Genomic DNA, 21,875 nt, shown 5'->3' with positions numbered 1-21,875 from the left:
GGTGTTTGGTTAGCTAATGGGTGAACTTGGTTTTCAATAATTAAGACACTTTTTTTTCACATTTTGCTATCCATTTGGAATGTATCTTATAATCAGTGATGATTCTTGGTTTATTTGGCAGCGTTTTTCTTTCTTGATAATACAGAAAATAATGGTGCTTCTTTTACTTAGTGGCACTTCAGGCTTGGTGAGATCTGGTAATCATGTCTTAAAACAACTTTTTTTTTTGCAATTTTCATCTGGATATTTTACCTATCCTAATTTTATTAATACGTTTATTAATAAGCTTATTAAACAGGATGAGGCCTTTTTTTTTCTTTAAAGGAACTCCAGTATAAGGGTTTAATGGTAAATTCTGTGACATTCCATGGTAATAATATAGTATTTTTATACACCCAAATATTGAAACCTCATTTCCCCTCATCTTTTTTTCTCCTTTGTTTTTTCAAGTGTCAATATACAGCATCTGGTTTTATGACAAGAATGACTGTCACCGCATAGCCAAACTCATGGCCGAGTAAGTATTTATATTACAACATAGATTTAATTAGTGATATATGAGAGATGAAAAAGTGACTTTCCCTCTTACTTCTCTTTGTTACTGAATCTACTAACTCATTTATTTCTCCTCTGATTTCCTGCTTATTGTCAAAAATTTGTAAAAGGCAAAAAAAGATTAAAGAACTCTGGAGTTATCTTTAATCCTGCTATTCCCATTGTTAGTGTTTTAGTCTGTTTCCTTCCAGTCTTTTTCTTTATTTGTACATTAGGTTGGTGTATGTGGTTGTTTTTTTACAAAAATAGGATCACCCTGTACCTTTGCCTTTTCACGTCAACAGACTTTTTCCAGGACACTGAAGTGGCCTCTGTAGCATTTGTAACAACTGCATTTATCTAGTCCTGCAGACAAATCATAAATTAACCAGAACCTTATTGTTCAATGTGTGCTTAGGGCTGTCAGACTGCCTGACTCCAGAGGTTACCATCAATACCCCAGGGCACAGCCTAGGCACTGCCTGCTGGGCTGTAGGCTTTGTCCAGGTTTCCTCTCTGACCAGTGGTGCTGCATTCAGTAGCTGATAGAGAACTACACACGCTTCTTTCTTTTTTTTTTTTTTTTTTAATTTATTTATGATAGTCACAGAGAGAGAGAGAGGCAGAGACACAGGCAGAGGGAGAAGCAGGCTCCATGCACCGGGAGCCCGACGTGGGGCTCGATCCCGGGTCTCCAGGATCGCGCCCTGGGCCAAAGGCAGGCGCCAAACCGCTGCGCCACACAGGGATCCCCTACACATGCTTCTTTTAAGTGAACTTACTTTTGACACCGGTTCTAGGTTTAGTGGTCCTCAGTTCACCACTGTGTGGTGTTCCAGTAGATGTTTTGTATGTCATAATCTTGGAATTTGGAAAGAAACGTCATTGAATTAATGTTCTGAAGGGGGGCTCACTGTGCTTTCTCAAACCAGCCTGCAGGAGCCCCCCTCTTCTGGCTGCTGGTGCTGCTGGTCTGAATATTGGGAACCTAAGACATTGTGGTGCTAGAGGGGCCTGAGGTGCCACACAGCTCTGGGCAAAGTGCTATAGCAGACAGTGTATTCTGGCTCACCTGTGTTTCCTTTGTGATTTTTGCCTGAATCTCCTCAGAGATGTGGACCTTCCTCTGTCAAATCACAATTCCCTTTGCTCTCCTGTGAGGTTTTTAGCTACATCTTTGGAAGAAAACGGTCTTAATTTTTTTAAGAAACAGGCCAGTTTTGCACTAGTTTCTGTAAAGGTGTGAGTAAATAATTAGTCCTCAACCTTCATTTCCAGGTACATTTGCATTTTAAAGGAAGCATATATGGTTAAGGCAAAGTTTTAATCCAGGACCACATACATGTCCTGATTGGATGTTTGTCAGCCTCCTGCTTTGTTTTGCTATGAGCTCACAGGGCAAGGCCATGTTTATTACTGTAGTCACATACCCCTGCAGATACTGTTCAAGATGAGCTTGGATCACTCATACTGGAAAACATGAACCACATTTTCTTTTTACAACATCTTTTCTCTGGAAGTTAATTAAATAAGATGAGTTTTTTTTTTACAGAGCCATTTGTTTATTTGATGACTACTTTTTGTAGTTTTGAAAGTGACAGCAAAGACAATTTACTTCTAATTACTTAGAAGACACAGATTTGCTGATTCTTGGTGATCCTAAAATCCAGAATAATTTTCTTAAGTGCCGGGAGATCCCTGGGCGGCTCAGTGGTTTGGCATCTGCCTTTGGCCTACGGCATGATCCTAGAGTCCTGGGATTGAGTCCTGCATCAGGCTCCCTGCATGGAGCCTGATTCTCCTCTGTGTCTCTGCCTCTCTCTCTCTATCTGTGTCTCTCATGAATAAATAAATAAAATCTTAAAAAAAAATAATTTTCTTAAGTGCCTAAACTTTGGGATATATTAGCATAGAGACTTTCTCCTGCAGATTGAGAGCTTTTGGGCCCCAAGTGAGAAATTTGTCTCTTTTAGCTTTAATAGCTACTTACAGGAAACCAATCTGAGCTTTTTTCTAAACTATCAGGGCCAGTGGTACCCCTTATCCAGGTCTTCAGATGATAAATGAGGCAGAAGACTGAAGGCCTATCTGAGAATATTGTATTGAACCCGAAAATAGGATGAGGAGGTAGAAATAGAAAGCAGAAGGGAAAAGAAGAGCCTTCAGGTTCTTTCATGAGAATGCCCAAAAGAAGCATATTTGCTTACACTTTCAGCTGGTTTTACTAGAAGCAGGGGAAGTATTCAAAGTGATTAGAGAGTGCCCTCATGAAACTGTTGATAATGAGTTTTCAAGTGTCTGGCCTATTTATGGCCAAAGAGAATACCTTATATGTTACCATTAACTTTGTGATAAATGGTGTTCTGGTCAGCACAGATAAAAAAAAAAAAAAAAGACTATTTTATGTTTCCTTGCTCTGACTGCCTGTGTACAGCCTCTGTTTGCCACATATTTCAGAATATCATCTCTGCTAACCGAAATACAGGTAAAATTATTTTTGGTAATATTGTGTATCTCAATAACTGCCTGTCAGTGCCCATCCTGTTAAATCACTGTTTGAACAGCTGCTATGTAATACAAATTCTCCCAGTAAAGAAATCTGTTTGTTTATTTATTTGTTTGTTTGTTTGTTTATTTATTTTTAGATTTTATATATTTATTCATGAGAGACACAGAAAAGCAGAGACCTAGGCAGAGGGAGGAGAAGCAGACTTCCATGCAGTAGCCCAATGCAGGACTCGATCCCAGAATTCTGGAGGCAAAGGCAGAGGCTCAACCGCTGAGCCACCCAGGCGTCCCAAGAAATGGATTTATTTCAAAAGATGTTTATAAAAACTAAGAAGCTTAAACAAAGGGTTGCAGAAGGCAAGGTGGGTGGAGGGATGGAATAACTGGGTGATGGGCACTAAGGAGGGCACTTGATGGGATGAGCATTGGGTATTATACTATATGTTGGCAAATTGAATTTAAATAAAAAATTTAAAAAAAAAAAAGCACTGAGAAGCTATGTGGGAGAGCAAGTAAACTTCTAGACCTGTACCATATCTGAATTTGGAAATCCTCTCTGGTCAGTGGCAAAGTTGAAAATTCACTAAACTTAGGAAGTGCTGACTCTCTTAAAGAGGAAATCCACTCTGCCAGAAACTCTTCTTAACAATAAGCACTTATTAGAATGGTTGCCTATATAGACTATGAAATTTGGAGAACTCATGGAAATAAGCTTTATTCCTGATTTTACAGGTAGTCTTGGGGTATATTTGAGAGGAGGGTGAGAGTCAAGGGCATTCCTCACAGAGTTTGGATTAGAAGAGTCTTTACAGAGTCTAAGCATCATTCCTGTTCCTTCCATGCCACCTAGACAGCTTCTGCTTGCAGCAGTGGTGTGCTTTGTAAGGTGGCCTATTCCACAGGTGAGCGGTGGTGACTATTAGAAATGACCAGAATTCTCTTTGGGGGCCCCTGGCTGGCTCAGTCAATAGAGCATGCAACTCTTGATCTCAGGGGCAGGAGTTCAGACCCCATGTTGGACGTAAAGCTTACTTTAAAAATAAAAAAGAAAGAAAGAAAAGGAAATAAAAGAGATGTTCTTCTTATAGATTACAGATCCAGTCCGGGTCAGGGGAGAGAGGAATACCAGCCTGGGCAAGACAAGCAGCATGGCAGGAGGCAGGAGAAATAGGCTGTGTGACTGGAGTCCTCAGTAAAGGTGGATTCAGGCCGGCGCAGTCTATAACTGAGTGTAACTACAAGTCCCTTGAAATAGGACTTTTTTTATCCTCCTGATTATTAAGGAGTGCCTGTTAATAATGGAACATGAAGAGGGGCACCTGGGTGGCTTAGTGGTTGAGTGTTCACCTTAGGCTCAGGTCATGATCCCAGGGTCCTGGAATCGAGTTCTGTATCAGGCTCCCCACAGAGACTCTGCTTCTCCCTCTTGCCTGTGTCTCTGCCTCTCTGTGTGTCTCATAAATAAATAAATAAAATCTTTTAAAAAATAAAATAAAATAACGGAACATGGAGGAAAGTACAAAAAAGGAAAGTGAAATTGCTTGTGACCCACCATTAAGAAATAACCAATATATGTCTCTCTGGTCTTTTTTTCCTTTGTAACTGGCCTCACAGCTGTCACAATCTTTCTTTCCCAGTATGGATAGAGAAAAAATAATGTTGATTCTAAATGGTCTGATTCTCATATCACATAACAGTCTTCTTTCACCCTACTGTAAAGTCCATGATTGTATATTTATTTTCAAAATAATAATTCCAGGGGCTCCTGGGTTGTTCAGTCGGTTAAGCATCTCAGTCTTGGTTTTGGCTCAAGTCATGATCTCAGGGTCCTGGGATCAAACCCTTTGGGAATTTGCACTCAGTGGGGAATGTATTTAAGATTCTCCCCTTCCCTCTGCTTCCCTACATGCTTTTTCTGTCTAAATAAATAAATCCAAAAAAAAAAAAAAAGCCAAAACTAATCATCCTATTCACAGCTGTAAGAATCTAGATCAATAAATGCCATTACCTTAAAGCAGAATTTTCCAAACAAATCCTGCCTCAGGAGAAGATTCTATGGTCAAATAAATTTGGGAAAATTTTTAAGCCCACCCTTATCAGAGAATCGTAATACATTTTAGCATGTTAAAAACTCAGAATGATTCTGCTGTTAAAAAAAAAAAAAAGATCTGTTTGATATTTTCAGTGTTTTCAAATACAAGAACCATCCCACACACAGTAATGGGAGCTCCTAAGCAGGCTGTTTAAAAGGCTGTTTTAGAGCAGTGAACAGATACCGAGTAGCCTATTGTCCTGCTCCTGTTATTCAGAAAAAACAACAAACCCTTTGCTGCTGAATTATTTTATTGCCTATCCTTATCACTGTCCAGAAAGTTTTCAGTTCATACAATTATCAAGCTGTGTCTGTGCTCATAATAACCTATTCATTACAGCTGGGATTAAAACATAAATGAATCTTAAAAAGAAAAAAGGCCCCAACCCTATCAGTGACATTCTTAACCCTCAACTTTTCTTGCTTTGTGTGTTTTCAAGTGCAGAATTAGTGTAAGCACCAATCAGAATAAAGAGCATTGCCAATCACCCTGACCTCAGCCACCCACTCTGATTTCTAAGGAGAGAATAAAGGAAACCTTTGAAGATTCCCCAAGACCTCTCTTTTCAAGAAGGTGGTTTATCTCTTTCCTTGCTAGTCTGGTGTCGTACAAACTTTGCATAGTCGGTTGCTCACCTCTGCAACCTGCCTTTGTCTTGCTTGCCATGTCCATTTGAAAATGTACTTTACCTGGTAGTTTGAAAGAGAAATAATTAAGTCATTTTTAATTTCTTTGCTTCCACCAACTCTAGAAAAGGATTCTGTACTTCTGTCCTTCAAACAGTGAGACACGCCATTCAGCGTTGTTATGCATGAGCTGGCCAAGTGGTTAGTCACATGTTCCCGGGATGAACATGTTCCCGGGATGAGGTAGTGGAGTCCTTGCATATGTATTGGGAGAACAGTGTATCCTGTGACACTCTTCCCATATCCACAGAAGACGAACACCAGGAGAGTTCATGGGTCAGATCGAATTTAAAGAAGTGTTTCTGAAACCTGGTTCTCTTCCACCAGTGTTGTAGAAGAGGAGACACGGCGGTCCCAGCAAGCTGCCCGGGACAAGCAGAGTCCCAGCCAGGCCAACGGCTGCAGTGACCACAGGCCCATCGACATCCTGGAGATGCTAAGCAGAGCCAAGGATGAATATGAGAGGGTGAGATACTGACTAGGAGTACCAGGAAGGGTGGGGGAGGCCTCTGGGGGACTCATGTGCTGGGGAGGTCACCTCTAGGCAGAGATGACTTAGTCCAAAAAGCAGAGATGATTAGTCCAAAAAGAGAATTTGCCTTACAGTTTTTAGCCTAAAAGGGAAAGAAATTTGCATATCTCAGAGTCCTTGACTTGCCATAAAAACTTAGAATGCTCTTTTTCTGTTTCCTGTAAAATTACTATGGGAGAAAATGGTTTCAGGTTGCAGAAGGTAGCCTGCAACAAGTAGTTCTGAAAAAGCTTCTTACCTATTGTTAACCCTTGTAGCCTCTGCTAAGGCTTAGAAATTTATGTAGTCTGATTATTTGCACCCACTAATACTAAAAGGTACACTTATGGTCTGTAATTGGTGGTAGGTTCACAGCCTTTAATAAACAGCATTTGAATTTTACCCACATGTGAAGCTTTTCTAGAATTCCTTCTCTTTTGTATGTTAGTTTAAAAGTTAAGTGATAACATTTTCTCCCCAAATTTGAATAAAATGGAAGTTGTAGTGCATTTATTAATTTATTTAATACACACTTATGAACTGCCTACTGTGTGTCAAACAGTGGACGTTTCCTCCGTGGTCTTCAAACCATGTGGCTTTGAAACTGTCCTGGCTTTTCACTTGACATGGTCACTTCAGAACCCCACACTTCCTAGGTACAAGACTGAAGGTTTCCACTACTACACTTTGTTTCAGTGGAATTGTAATTGTCACCTTAGTCTTTACTCATATCTGATTAAGTACTTTGCTTTGCTTTGTATAATGCTCACCTCACCAAAAGTTCAAGGAACAAAGTGTGAAAAGCACTCACTGATGAGTTTCCCAGGTGATCCTTAAGGATCAATTGAGGTAAAGAAACATTGTTAACACAGTTCCTCCTACCCCCATTCTCTTAGGGCTTTGCAGCACTCAAGACTCTGAGACGTCATATTATAAATTGATATAACTGTAGGACCATTTTTCACATATTCCCCTTTAGCATCTCAAGCATGTAGAGTTTAGGAAACAAACTTTGAAACAGTGCTCTGGAGAGTAGTTTCCTCTAATGAAGGAAAAGTCCTATTTAGACACCAAAGGAAGTCCCACTTCCAGTGTAGAGAAGTATACATTAGGGTCCATGAGAAGTTTCAAGCCATACCAAATTCCTTAATATCTCATAGATAATTAGGAGGAATTTCTGGATCTGTAAAAATTAGTATAGGAAAAGCAGTCATCTCTATAGTAGGCTCATTGATTCTTAGGAAACTGGATGAGAATAAATATTAAGAATCATTTTCTCGGAACGCCTGGGTGGCTCAGTGGTTGGGCATCTGCCTTCAGCTCAGAGCATGATCCTGGAGACCTGGGATCAAGTCCCACATCAGGCTCCTTGCATGGAGCCCACTTCTCCCTCTGCCTGTGTCGCTGCCTCTCTCCATGTCTCTCATGAATAAATAAATAAAATCTTAAAAAAAAAAAAAAAGAATCATTTTCTCTACTTTAGGTCACTTTATATTCTCCCAAATTCCCTCATATTCTTAATGAGATGTGGATTATCTACAGATGCCTTGTTCAGTTTTTATTAGAGGCCTTTCTGTGTTCTGATAACAGGTAACTAACAAATCCAGGGTTCTATCACACATTGCTATGACTAGATCATGGTGGTGTCACATGGGACAGAAAGTATAGGTGCTGTGCACTGGAGCTAGCATTCTAGGAAGTGGCCCAGCTTACTCCTCAGGCTAAATAGCAAGTGGCCCCAAAATGAAAGGAACAGAAGCTTCATTTTTTGTTGTTGTTTTTAAAGATTTTATTTATTCATCAGAGACACAGAAGCAGAGATACAGGCAGAGAGAGAAGCAGGCTTCATGCAGGAGCCCAATGTGGGACTTGATTTCGGGACTTCAGGATCATGCCCTGAGCCGAAGGCAGAGATGCTCAACCACTGAGCCACCCAGGCATCCCAGAAGCTTCGTTTTTGTACACAAAGCTATAAAGTAACTTTAGGTCAAGCAGGCAATCTGAAACTCTTGACCCGATTTCTCTTTAAAATATATATTGTGGGGGATCCCTGGGTGGCTCAGCAGTTTAGCGCCTGCCTTTGACCCAAGGCGCGATCCTGGAGTCCCGGGATTGAGTCCTGCGTTGGGCTCCTGGCATGGAGCCTGCTTCTCCCTCCTCCTGTGTCTCTGCCTCTCTCTCTTTCTCTCTCTCTCTCTCTCTCTCTATGTCTATCATAAATAAATAAATGAATCTTTAAAATATATATATTTATTTATTTATTTATATTGTGAACATAAGAATATGGAGAGCACAGTAATAACTTGTAAAGAAAATTTCCCAAGGTGCAGAATAAATAAAATGATGTCTAAAACTAAAACCTTTGGGAACTTAGTAAAATCCTTGGTACTTACTATACAGTGTGTTCTTTCTGTTTTTGAAAACTATCTGTAAATAGGCAGAGCTTCCTGAAAGAACAATTTTGTTTCTTGTCTGCACTTGCCTGTCATCTAACCAAACGGGGTTGGTATTACCAGTGACCCATGAATTCATATCTCAGTGTTTGCATGGGTGCCCTCAGCTGCCATGTGGCTCCAGATGGCTCCTTTGTTTATCTTTAGGTAGGGACTTAAATTGACAGAGTCAAGGGCAGAGATACAAGCCATACCTCAGCCGTGGGATGTACTCCCAATTCTAAATCTCCCCTGTCCACTGTGTGTCATACAATGAATGAAATTCCAGACTTTGAGGTAAAGGCTTTATAACAGAGACTGCTTAGAAATAAGAAGTCTCAATAATAAACATTTTCTCCCCAAGTCCTGTGGTTTGTTTTAGCAACTTATCTTTTTTAATGTAAAGAAAGATAACTAAACCCACAGTTCTTTACAGTTACCCCTGGCTGAGTTGCTTCTAGCCATAGGATATAATTGTGGATTTTTGTAGAGGTTGTTTGTATTTTATATTTAAGGATTAGAGTAGAAGAAAAAGACGTAATCCCACAACCTAGAAATAGTCACTGATAAGACTTTGTTATGTATCCTTCCAAAAATATGTATGAATATGTCCCAGTGTCTGTGGTATGTTTCTCTACTCTAGTTTTATTAACTGTTTTTTTTTTAATTGATTAATTTAATTATTTATGATAGTCACACACACACACACACACAGAGAGAGAGAGAGAGGCAGTGCGCCACCTAGGGATCCCTTATTAACTGGTTTTAAAAGTCACTTTCTTTTTTTCTTTTTTTTTTTTTTTTTTTAATTTTTTTTATTTATTTATGATAGTCAAAGAGAGAGAGAGAGAGAGAGGCAGAGACACAGGCAGAGGGAGAAGCAGGCTCCATGCACCGGGAGCCCGATGTGGGATTCGATCCCGGGTCTCCAGGATCGCGCCCTGGGCCAAAGGCAGGCGCCAAACCGCTGCGCCACCCAGGGATCCCTAAAAGTCACTTTCATTAACTCTTTTGTAACCATTTTTTCCCAGTATCTTTATGACAGCTATTCATCTCACAGTGAGTCCTTGTGAGGTTTCCTTTGGTAGAATGAAAAGTCTTTGAAAAAGAACAATATGATATTAATAGATGCATATTTTTCCTTCGGTGCCTTACATAAACAATATGCTGTTTTTTTCTAATTCTCTTAAGAACGCAGAAACATATCCTGTAGCTGAGTCTTCATGTTCAGTATTTTCTCTTAAGATAAATTACTTGAGGGCAGCCCAAGTGGCCCAGTGGTTTAGCGCCACCTTTGGCCCAGGGCGTGATCCTGGAGACCTGGGATCGAGTCCCACGTCGGGCTCCCTGCATGGAGCCTGCTTCTCCCTCTGTCTGTGTCTCCGCCTGTCTCTGTCTCTCTCTCTCTGTCTCCCCCCCACCCATGTGTGTCTCTCATGAATAAATAAATAAAATCTTTTTAAAAAAAAGAAAGATAAATTACTTGAGGTCCAAGTCCCTGCTCTGCTGTGTCGGGTACACTTGGACCCAAGCTCGAGCTTGTAAATAAACCTCGTGTGTTTGCATCGGTGTCGGCTCCTTGCTGGTTTCTTGGATTCGTGATCTTGGGCACAACATTTTGGGGCTCGTCCGGGATCCGAGAAACCCCCAGGATCCCATCCAGAGGGTTTCATGTGTGGTGAGTGCACTCAACTTTTTCCAAAACCCACCTCGGGGTCCAAGTCCCTGCTCTGCTGTGTCGGGTACACTTGGACCCAAGCTCGATCTTGTAAATAAACCCTCGTGTGTTTGCAAAACAAACAAACAAACAAAAAAGATAAATTACTTGAAATAGAATTGGTAGATCAGGGACACCTGGGTGGCTCAGTGGTTGAGTGTCTGCCTTCAGCCCAGGGCATGATCCTGGGATCCTAGGATCGAATCCTGCATCGGGCTCCCCACAGGGAGCCTGCTTCTCCTTCTGCCTATCTCTGCCTCTCTCTCTCTGTGTGTCTCTCATGAATAAATAAGTAAAAAATCTTTTTTAAAAAAATTCGTAGATTGGGCAGCCCCAGTGGCGCAGCAGTTTAGCGCCGCCTGCAGCCGGGGGCGTGATCCTGGAGACCTGGGATCGAGTCCCACGTCGGGCTCCCTGCATGGAGCCTGCTTCTCCTCTGCCTGTGTCTCTGCCTCTCTCTCGCTCTCGCTCTTGCTCTGTGTCTCTCATGAATAAATAAAATCTTTTTTAAAAAATTGTAGATCAAAGGATTTTGACATTTTTAAGGTTTTTACCAAATATTGTAAAACTACTCTTAGGAAAGTTTGTGATTGTCCATTCCCCTCCCCCCCAATCCCTACAAATACTGGAGTGTCATCAGCAAACAAACTCCAAGTAAACCTTCCAAGAATAGTCCTGCATATGAATAAAAAATGTTTGAAGTTCTAAAGACCTTTTAAAGCATAACTCATCTGTAACTCATGTTGAGTTTAGTATAGGAGACCAACTGCCCCCAAAACCACATGGGCCATGGGAGTACATGCCATAAGTCAGGGTGGACCTGACGTGAACAGAGCCTGGCCCTTCATCAGAATGTCACTTGCAGCTCAGCTCCAGCCAGTTGTTGCCAAGGTATCCACTTTCTTCTCTCTGAAAATAACAAGCTGGGATTTTTATGTGCAGACTCCCAATTTTAAAAATGCTTCTGAACATTTTATACCTTCTGTTCTAGGAACTTGCTGTGAACAATGTTTTGAGCTTTTCTTTGATACAGTTTAATTCCACGCATTCTCCATAATGTGTTAATACAGGTTGATGGTGGTGTTGCATAAAGAGGTGAAAAATAAGATATTTCATAAGCAAGTAGAATAGTTGAAGGGGGTTAAGAGGTATAGACAGCCGGTTATAAAACAAGTCACGGGGATGAACAGTACAACAGTACAGGGAGTGTATCAGTAATGTTGTAGTAACTCTGGTGGCCACCCTTAACCTGATGGGCACTGTTGTGGTATGTAGAATTGTCTAATACTTCAGTAATAGATGTTTTTAAAAAGATATTTCATAGCTTTCCCAGGCTCTTTCACCTCTATGTAAATGGATAACACCAGAGTAAAAGGTGTTCTGAAATAAGGATTAAGTCATTTGAAGAGAGGGATCCCTGGGTGGCGCAGCGGTTTGGCGCCTGCCTTTGGCCCGGGGCGCGATCCTGGAGACCCGGGATCGAATCCCACGTCGGGCTCCCGGTGCATGGAGCCTGCTTCTCCCTCTGCCTGTGTCTCTGCCTCTCTCTCTCTCTCTCTCTCTGTGTGACTATCATAAATAAATAAAAATTTTAAAAAAAAGTCATTTGAAGAGAAAAAAATGCCTCTTAGCCATTCTTTTAATATTGGACTGCCTAACAGTGTGGTGTAAAACAAAACAAAACAAAACAAACAAAAAACTAAAAAAGATCACTAGATGGACATGGAATTATAAATTTTAGAGACTAAAGTTCTAAAGTTCTATTTGGGCTATCTGATCCAGCATCTAGTGAGCATTATTCACATCAAAATAGATACACAGTTTAGTAACACTCAAGAGACCGGATTTTTAAAAAAGAAAAAAAAAAAAGCCCTAAACTTCAGTCAAGGGACATGTTACTTTTGACTGCATAGTACATATGATGTTTTGCTAGCCAAATAATAGCAAACTTTTCACATGATATACTTTTCCTTTTAATTTCAGAATCAGATGGGTGACTCCAATATCTCCAGCCCTGGGTTACAGCCAAGTACTCAGCTCTCCAATCTGGGAAGCACCGAGACTCTAGAAGAGATGCCATCAGGGTCACAAGATAAGGTCTGTACAGCCAAAGCTCTAGCTTTGTCTAAGGTAACAAAACACAATATTATTTTGTAAGGATATTAGTGCAGTATAAATTTGTCATTTTTCTGTCAAGGGTATACATATGGGCAGCAGCATGCTAACATCCACTCCTGGCATTTGTACTCTTTCCATTTGGATTTTGCAGGAGCCTTCACTCTGATTGTAGAGCTTTTGCCCTGGCTACCCCCTTACCTGTCCTTCACCCAGCAGCCAGAGTAATACTAATTATACATAAGTTAGATCATGGCGTTCCGTTGCTTAAAACTTTGCAGTGATGTCCCATCTCACTTGAATAAAAGCCAAGGCCATGCCAATGGTCCACCAGGCCCAACCTGATCTGGCCCTCTGACCCCTGCCTCATCTTTTCCCACTTGCCCCAGCCTCAACGGATCTTCTGCCTTTTCCACAAATGTGCCAGACTTGTTCCTGCCTTGGGACAGGCCTTTGTACTTGCTGTTCCTTCTGCAAAGAATATTTTCCTCCTAGGTAGGGTTTGTTCCCTTTATTCTTTCAAGTCTCGAGCGTCCTCCATACAGTTGAGGCCTTCTCTGGTCACCTAGTTTTAAGTAACGCTCCTTCCGTACCCTGTCCTGCTCTATCTTATTTTCTCTCTACGGCCTCACCAGTTAACATGGTTTGTGGGTTTTTTTACTGTGTGCACTGTGTCTCCTCTTCGCCTAAATGTAAGCTCCATAGGGTCAGGCAGTTTTGTAGGCCTTTGTTCATTGCCATATTCTCAGCACCTAGGATTTGTAAATACTTGTGACTAAATTAGTTTTCTTTATAGCCGATGGCTTAATAAATGAACAGATACCGAGTAAAACCCATAGTTTTTTAACTGATCTTTTTACTTTGAGATAATTATAGATTCACATGCAATTATAACAAATAAATGAAAAGATCCCATGTACCCTTTACCCATTTACCCACTGATGACACCTTGCAAAATAAAATACAATATCACAGCCAGGATATTGACAAAATCTGCCCATCTGGTTCACATTTCCTCCATTTTATTCACATTCATTTTTATGTATATGTGTATGTGCATGTATGTATTTCTGTGCGATTTTATGTCATGTATAACTCTTGTGTATCCACCACCACAGTAAAGATACCAAAGACTTACATTAACACAAGAGTCCTTCTTATCACTTTGTATTGTCACACTAATTCCCCTGTCACCTTCCTGCCTTTCCCCTCCTCCCATCCTTAACCCTGGCAGCCACTAATCTATTCCTCATTCTATAATATTTCAAGAATGTTACATAAATGAAATTATATAACCTGCTGGGAGTGTCTTTCTTCACTCAACATGATTCTTGGAGATGTCATTGAAATTATTGGGTTTATCAGTAGTTTGTTCTCTTTAATTCTACTGCCCAGTCAAGTGGAAGTGCCAAAATTTGTTTTACCATTTTTAACCATTTGCCTGTTGAAGGAACATCTAGGTTGTTTTCAGTTTTTAGCTTTTGCAAGTAAAGCTTCTGTGATCATTTGTGCAGGTTTTGTTTTGTTTTGTTTTTTTGTTTTGTTTTTAAAGATTTTATTTATTCATGAGAGAGAGAGAGAGAAAGAGGGGGGCAGGACACAGGCAGAGGATGAAGCAGGCTCCATGCAGCGAGCCCAATGTGGGACTCGATCCAGGGAACCCAGGATCACGCCCTGGGCCAAAGGCAGGCGCCAAACCGCTGAACCCAGGGATCCCCCTGTGCACAGGTTTTTATACACAGATTTCCATTTCTCTGGGATAAATGCTCAGGAGTACAAATGTTGGGTCACTTGATGATTCCATGTTTTAGTTTATTAAGAAACTGCCATAAAGTTTTCCAGAGAGGCTGTACCATTAACATTCCACCAGCAATGTATCCATAACATTTTTAAGTATTTAGATGACAATTTGAGCCAGATTTTATGTACTACATTCTCATGCTCTGTTTTTACCATATTTACATTTAGAGTCCATATTTACATTTAGAGTGCTATGTAAAATAGAATTTTTACAAAACATGTTGGATGAGAGAAGGAGCAGCGTCCCTGTGTTCCTTCTGGTCTGGTTTATCAGCTCTGCATGTTCAGTGGGCCAGTCATGTCCCCTTTTTGATTCATGAGTCACTTCCCATTCCTTTCTGAATCCTGGGGTTAAGGATTCTTGCACTGCCTAACTCTCAGAGTTATTGTGAGAACCAAATGAAGGAACACACTCAAGACCCAGAGAACCATTTAGAACACAGGCCTTGGGATAAATGGGATTTCCTGTTACAAATCCATATTATAATTAAAACTAGGCTTAGAGAATCCATGCCTGTTTTCTGAAAAGACAAGAAGGTTACCAGTGCTATGTTCGGAGCCTGGCCTAAGCACTGCAGCAGAGCAGGCTCACCTCTCAAGAGTATAGCAGGTGCCAGGCCACGCTCTTCTTGGCTAAATAGATATTGTAGTAGTTTGGAGCAATAGCTGTTGCCACAGCCAGGGGAACGAAATGAGGCAGGGGGGAAATGATAACTATACAGAGATTTCCAGGCAATTGAGAACAGACGAAATGCTCTTACACTTGTTTCTAAGCCTGGCGCTAGCATAAGTTTTATTGTACAGAAAATAGCTCTTCACACGGTAACACAAATTATAGAACCACCGTGGGATGAAAGTAGCATTAGTATCACTATTGTATGTGCATGAAAACTGAGACCTGGGCTGATTTTGTAAAAATGTAGCTGCTCTAGGATCTGAGCATTTTCTTACTGGAGTATAATTAACACATAGTAAACAAATTTAGATCTTATGTGTAAACCTTGTAATTTTTTACAAGTGTAACTTTCAAACATTGTGACTACCACCAAGATCAGGAGATAGAAAACTTCCACCACCTTAAAAGCAATAAAAACTGAATTCATTTGCCACAAAAGGGCAACTGCCAGGAAAAGGAAATCTTAATCATTAAGGTTAAAGAAGGGTGAGTGCGATGACCTGTGCATGCTCGACCTTTCAGCAAAAGCACCAGTGATGGAACTGTGGGCACACAGTTTTGAAGCAAGCACTCAGAGAATTAGAGTCTCTAAGGAGCAAAATGCTGATGTTTGTTCCTCCTGCATTTGCACATCCTTCTGAAAGTCCATTTTATAGGTCACAGTGACAGAATTTTGTAGAATATTGGGATCTGGATATTTTCAGAAGCCATGTGATTGACTAAAATCAGCTTAAATCCATAATCAGCCCGTACAACACAGTACACTTGTTTAGTAACACTGCCATCTGGTGCTGAGGAGCAAGTAATGCTATCAAGTCTTAATAGTATTAAATTCTATTTCAATTTCATAATTCACTTGCCAAAATTCCCTTGGGACTATTTCCCTAGTACATTTTATATTGTTTTTTGGTTACTGAGGTTAAGAATATTGTACATAGGGGCCCAAGTGGCTCAGATAGTTAGTTAAGTGTGTGCCTTCAGCTTAGGTCATGATCTTGAGGTCCTGGGATCAAGCCCCATGTTGGGCTCCGTGCTTAGCGAGGAGCCTGTTTTTCCCTCTCCCTCTGCCCTTTCCCCTGTTTGTGTATACTCTCTCTCTTTCAAATAAATAAAGTCTTAAAAAAAAAAAGAAGAAGAAGAAGAAGAATACGTAGCTCCTGGTGTGCCAGGTACACTGACCAGGTAGAAAATCAGATATGGGCACCATAGATCCAGACAGAAATAGGAAATTCCCTAAGTGGCAGGAGCTTAGGGGTAAGGTGAGGTGAAGAAGGAACAGTGTAAAACCTGAAACAGTATACTAGAATTTCGTTGTGCACCATAGCTACCATTGCTCCCTGAATTCCACTTCACAAGGGGAATGATCAGACTAACATTTGATGGAAGATATTGCAAAACATGGAATTCATAAATAAATGAAGCATAAAATTCTCCTTTTCTATGGATGAGGGGAGATGAATCCATGATTAATTAAGTCCAACTACTAGAGCAGTGTGGCATGTTTCTCTTGTCATGGGCAGAGAAGAGAGGAAGGGTCCTCAAATGCAGAGACTATAAAGCTTTTGTGTGGAGAAGCATGCTCTGTTCACTTGCCTCTTGTGACTGATTCAACTAGTTATACATATTTCCAAAAGTTGGTACATTTTAACCTGTAGCCACTTATTAGTTATTCAAGCCACAGATGTACCTCTGTTTTCTAGATGTCATTATCATCATCCAGTTGATTAGGTAACCTAGAATATACTTATTTGACATCTCAGTACAGGGGCATAATGGTTAATAACATAGACTTATCATTAGGACTAGGTTGTACTTAAGTGTCACCTACAAGGTAGCAGTGATGATAATAGTGCCCTCACTGATTTTAATAGAGTAATGCATGTGAAGTGCTTAGCACAGGGCCCCCACGTGGTGAGCATTCTGTCTGTGGTCACTCTTCTTGTGCTTGTAACCTCATTTATCCCTTATGTGAGATTCCTTTGAAACCCTACTGGCCTTACCACAAATCCTATTCCAGAGAAAGTTTGAGAATGTTTCTGGCCTGGCAGAAGTTGTAGGGAAGCCACATGGAGAAATCTGGAAACTTTCTGCTGCTTTTGCAGTCAGGGTTCAGGGCTCTACAATATGGATTCATTTTTATTTTATTTTATTTTATTTTATTTTTAAAGATTGTATGTATTTATTCATGAGAAACACACAGAGAGAGAGAGAGGCAGAGACACAGGTAGAGAGAGAAGCAGGCTCCACACAGGGAGCCCGATGTGGGACTCGATCCCGGGTCTTCAGGATCATGCCCTGGGCTAAAGGTAGACACTCAACTGCTGAGCCACCCAGGTATCTCTGGATTCATTTTTAAATGAACCATTAGAAATACCTTTTTGGAGGGCGCCTGGGTGGCTCTGTGGTTGAGCGTCTGCCTTCAGCCCAGGGCGTGGTCCTTGGATCGAGCCCCACATCGGGCTCCCTGCATGGAACCTGCTCCTCCCTCTGCCTGTGTCTCTGCCCCTCTCTCTCTCTCTTTCTCTCTCTGTCTCATGAATAATTAAATAAAATCTTTTTAAAAAATACCATTTATTTAAGTATAAAAACATTCCAAATGTATATGCAGTAATTTTAATTGTTCAAAAGTCGATTTATGTTCCACTGAACAGATAAAAAATGCTGCCTAAATTATGCCATTTTTTGAAGCCTAAGGTGTATTTCATGTTGAATTTTCTCCATGTCCTGTGGTGGTGGTGGTGGTGGTGGTGGTTTTAAAAGCCCGTGAGCAGAGGGTGGGTGGTAGCAGGCTCCACACTCAGCACAGAGGCCGATTTAGGGCTCTTGATTCCACTATCCTGAGTTCACAACCTGAGCCAAAATCACTTAAAATCACTTAACCAACTGATCTTCCCAGGCACCCACCCTTTTCTTACAACATAAAAATATTTGTATTCTTACCTGGGAAAGACTCAAGTTTCTACAAAATAGCCCCAGTGTGGTCCGTATTTTTCAAAGTATGTCAATCTAAACATTGTTTTGTGTGTGTATATACATATATCTGAAACAAAATGTGGTGGTAAAGATCTACATAATTTGTATTAACGAAAAAGAATTAGCATAGTTTTCAAGTACTTTTTTGCCAAGCCATCTTGACCATTTTGTTCTAATCATAAGGTATATAAAAAAGAATTAACCCAACTCAAAAATGGACAAAGGACTTGAATGGTCATTTCTCAGAAAAGATCAAATGGCCAGTGTGTTGGCAAGAAACACAGGAGGTTTCTAGAGAAACCAGAACCTTCTGGCATCACTGGTGGGATGTAAAGTGATGCAGCAGTTTTGGAAAACAGTCTGGCAGTTCCTCAAAAAGTTAAATGTAGGATTACTGTATGACCCAGCAATTCTATATTCCTGGGTAGATATCCAAAAGAATTGAAAACAAGGATGAAGACAAATACTTCTACACTAATGCTCACAGCAGCAGCATTCACAATACCTGAAGGGTGGGAACAACCCAAGTGCTGATCCTCAAGTGAATGGACAAATATGCACACGATGAAGTACTAGTCGGCCTTTACTTGTAAAAGGAAAGAAACTCTGCTACAGCGTGAGTGAACCTCAAGGACGTGATGCTAGGTGAAGGAAGCCAGTGACAGAGGGACAAGTAGGATGTGATTGTTGTTGCACGACGTACCTGGAGTAGCCAGATTTATAGGAACGAAGAGTCGAGTGGAGCTGACGGGGCCATGGGTGAGGGTAAGATGGTGGTTACACAGTAGTGTGAGTATCCTGAGTGCTGCTGGGTTCTACACTTCCATACAGTTACAGTGCTAACTTGCAGTACCTATATTTCAACAGGACTTTTTTTTTTTTTTTAAATTCATAGAGACACAGAGAGAGAGAGAGGCAGAGACACAGGCAGAGGGAAAAGCAGGCACCATGCAGAGAGCCTGACATGGGACTCAATCCCGGGTCTCCAGTATCACGCCCTAGGCTACAGGCGGCGCTAAACTGCTGCACCACCAGGGCTGCCCAGGACTTTTTTTTTTTTTTAAAGATTTATTTAGGGATGCCTCAGTGGCTCAGCAGTTGAGCGCCTGCCTTCGGCCCAGGGTGTGATCCTTGAGTCCCAGGATCAAGTCCCACGTCGAGCTCCCTGCATGGAGCCTGCTTCTCCCTCTTCCTATGTCTCTGCCTCTCTGTGTCTCTAATGAATAAATAAATAATTTTAAAAATATGAGCAGCCCAGGTGGCTCAGGGGTTTAGTGCCGCCTTCAGCCCAGGACATGGTCCTGGAGACCCGGGATCGAGTCCCATGTCAGGCTTCCTCCATGGAGCCTGTTTCTCCCTCTGCCTGTGTCTCTGCCTCTCTCTCTCTCTCTCTCTCTCTCTCTCTCTCTCTCTCTGTCTCTTGTGAATAAATAAAATCTTTAAAAAAAATAAAAATAAAAGATTCATTTATTTGAGAGAGAGAAAGAGATAAAGTTCGTGCGCAAGTCAAGGGGGCAGAGAGAGAGAGAGAGAGAGAATCTTGAGCAGACTCCCTGCTGAGCACAGAGCCTCATGGAGAGTTCGATCTCACAACCCCGAGGTCATGACCCAAGCTGAAGTCAAGAATCAGACCCTTAATTGACTGACCCACCCAGGTGCCCCACCATAACTTTTAGAAATCCGAGGGAGAAAGGAATTATGTCTGTGTCATCAGTAGACCTTTATCATGCCAGAGATCCAGAAGTGAATAAATCATAATGTTGTTCACCTGAGGAGATGGAACCTGTGCATTACTAGTTATGTGGCCTGGACAGAGAAGTGTGTCCCAAATAAGAATTCAGTGTCTTATTTTGAGTTATGTTGAATGGGTTTGAAATCTTAAACAAGTGTCATCAGGGAATGACAGGATGATTTATAATAGCTCAGCCTTGATAGCCCATCAGGTGGTAGTGTTATTTTACATTATGGGAATATGTTATTTCAGAAGGATTTGATGAATTTTTAATTACCAGTATGTATTATTTGATATTGTCTAAAACATGCAAACACAGATTTATCGTGACTGCTGTTAAGACTGTCTGGTATTAAAAAAAAAAAAAAGACTGTCTGATATTCATATAATTGTAATAGCCGACTTCCACTTACTGAATGCTTGTTGGGTACCAGACATCATGTTGAGAACTCCGTTTTCATAGCAGCTCTGTGAGGTGATTGCCACAATTGCCCCTGTTTTTCAGATGAGGGAACTCAGTACAGAGACTGTTATTTCCCCCAATTAACAGCTGGGAATTGAACCTCAATATCTTTGACTTCAAACTCTAAGATCTATAACTTTTTCAGGAGTAAAAACATAAAGAAATTAAACCGTATACATTCTTTTGTACTTTTTTACCTTTACAGTTTATAATGTATGTTAGTGGTACTGCCTTGTATTTGAAGCGAGATCCTGAATCTGGAAAATCCCTTCAGGTGCTGGGAAGTGTTGTGACAAGGTAGTCTTACTAGTCTGACTCTACAGCATTGTAATAGGGAGTCTGAATCTGCCGTTTGAGAATTCCTTCACTTAAACAAAGCCTCTCGTCACAGTAACTTGCCAAGATATATTACATTAATTCTTTTTATTGAATATTTTCTAAGAAGAAATGGTTTGGTATGAAATTACAATTTTTTTTATAACTGGAGGAGGCTTCTGCCTCTTCTCCACTGCTGTTACTTTGCCCCATCTACATTCTCCTCAGCCCTGCCAGCCCCTCTCACCTAACAGGTGACACGAGAGACTACACTGGCACTCACTTACCTTTCCGTCCCTCATAAGCAAGCTCCCCTGCATCCTCCATCCTGGGTGCTGGCCTCCTTTCCTCCATGTTCCTCCTCAACAAAGGGGATCCCTCATACCCTCCCCCTGAGAACCTGTTGCCAGTGAGCTCCCTCTTCCCTCACCCTGCCCATCCCAGCACTGTACCCAGGGCATCTGCTAAACCGCACATAGGTGTCCCACCCACCCTCCTTTTCAAAAGTTCAAATGAAGTCCACTTCTGCTTTTAGGGAAGACCTGTATCAGTACCTGTCTTGCTGACCAAAAAAAAATCCAAAGAGGACTTTTGCTTTAATGAAAAAAGATAAAAAGCAAAAATAGCATCTGGTGTTTGTGTGACAGTGGTAACCCTGCTCAAAGAGAGTGGTCTGCTGAGCCCCTGCCCTGGGAACCACTCAGCATCCCAGCAGCAGGCCGTGACAGTTTTGACTTGGGTCTGCAAGCACCTATGCTTTGTCTCTATTTATTCTGTGCATCTGTTAGCAAGGTGTGTTCTGAGGTCTCAGAAAAGCCAAAGAGATGGGCACCTGAGTGCTCAGTCAGTTGAGCACTTGGTTTCAGCTCAGGTCATGATCTTGGGGTCATGGGATAGAGCCCCATGTTGGGCTCTATGCTGAGCAGGGAGTCTGAGATTTTTTCCCTTTCCCTCTGTCCCTCCCCCCTTGCTCATTCTTTCTTGCAAATAAATAAAATATATTTTTAAAACGCCGAAGAGAAGTTACTTTGGAGTCTAGAAATGCCCCCACATTTTCCCTATGAATTAATAGTAATTGCTGCTTCACTTTCTATCATTTTGGCTTTTGAACATTTCCTAGGAATAATCCGCTTTCAGATAGCAAGGGAACCCTGTAATTGTTGATCTCACAAATAAAATATTTCCCTGGGAAAATCTGTGCTTTTCCTGCAGAAATGTCATACCATGCTGCTTTCATTCTTCTTCAGATGCAGTGTAGTTTCAGACCTTTATAGGCCGTGTGATGTACTGAAAACCGTGTGTTTCATTCAGTGACTTGTC

General features: G+C 41.2%; 1 protein-coding gene across 1 annotated transcript in view; it reads left to right on the top strand.

The window, feature by feature from the left end:
- The window catches only part of DCP1A (decapping mRNA 1A), a 63,489-nt gene that overhangs the window by 30,379 nt on the left and 11,235 nt on the right, over nucleotides 1-21,875 (top strand). The window contains exons 4-6 of the mRNA XM_041762827.1: nucleotides 451-517; nucleotides 6,149-6,287; nucleotides 12,465-12,578. Of these exons, the coding sequence (XP_041618761.1) occupies nucleotides 451-517; nucleotides 6,149-6,287; nucleotides 12,465-12,578 (320 nt within the window). The remainder of the gene's footprint in view (nucleotides 1-450; nucleotides 518-6,148; nucleotides 6,288-12,464; nucleotides 12,579-21,875) is intronic.

The sequence above is a fragment of the Vulpes lagopus genome, chromosome 7 (assembly GCF_018345385.1).
Source record: "Vulpes lagopus strain Blue_001 chromosome 7, ASM1834538v1, whole genome shotgun sequence".
Taxonomy (NCBI): domain Eukaryota; kingdom Metazoa; phylum Chordata; class Mammalia; order Carnivora; family Canidae; genus Vulpes; species Vulpes lagopus.
Note: the sequence above shows the minus strand (reverse complement) of the source record. Positions and strands in the feature narration are given on the sequence as shown.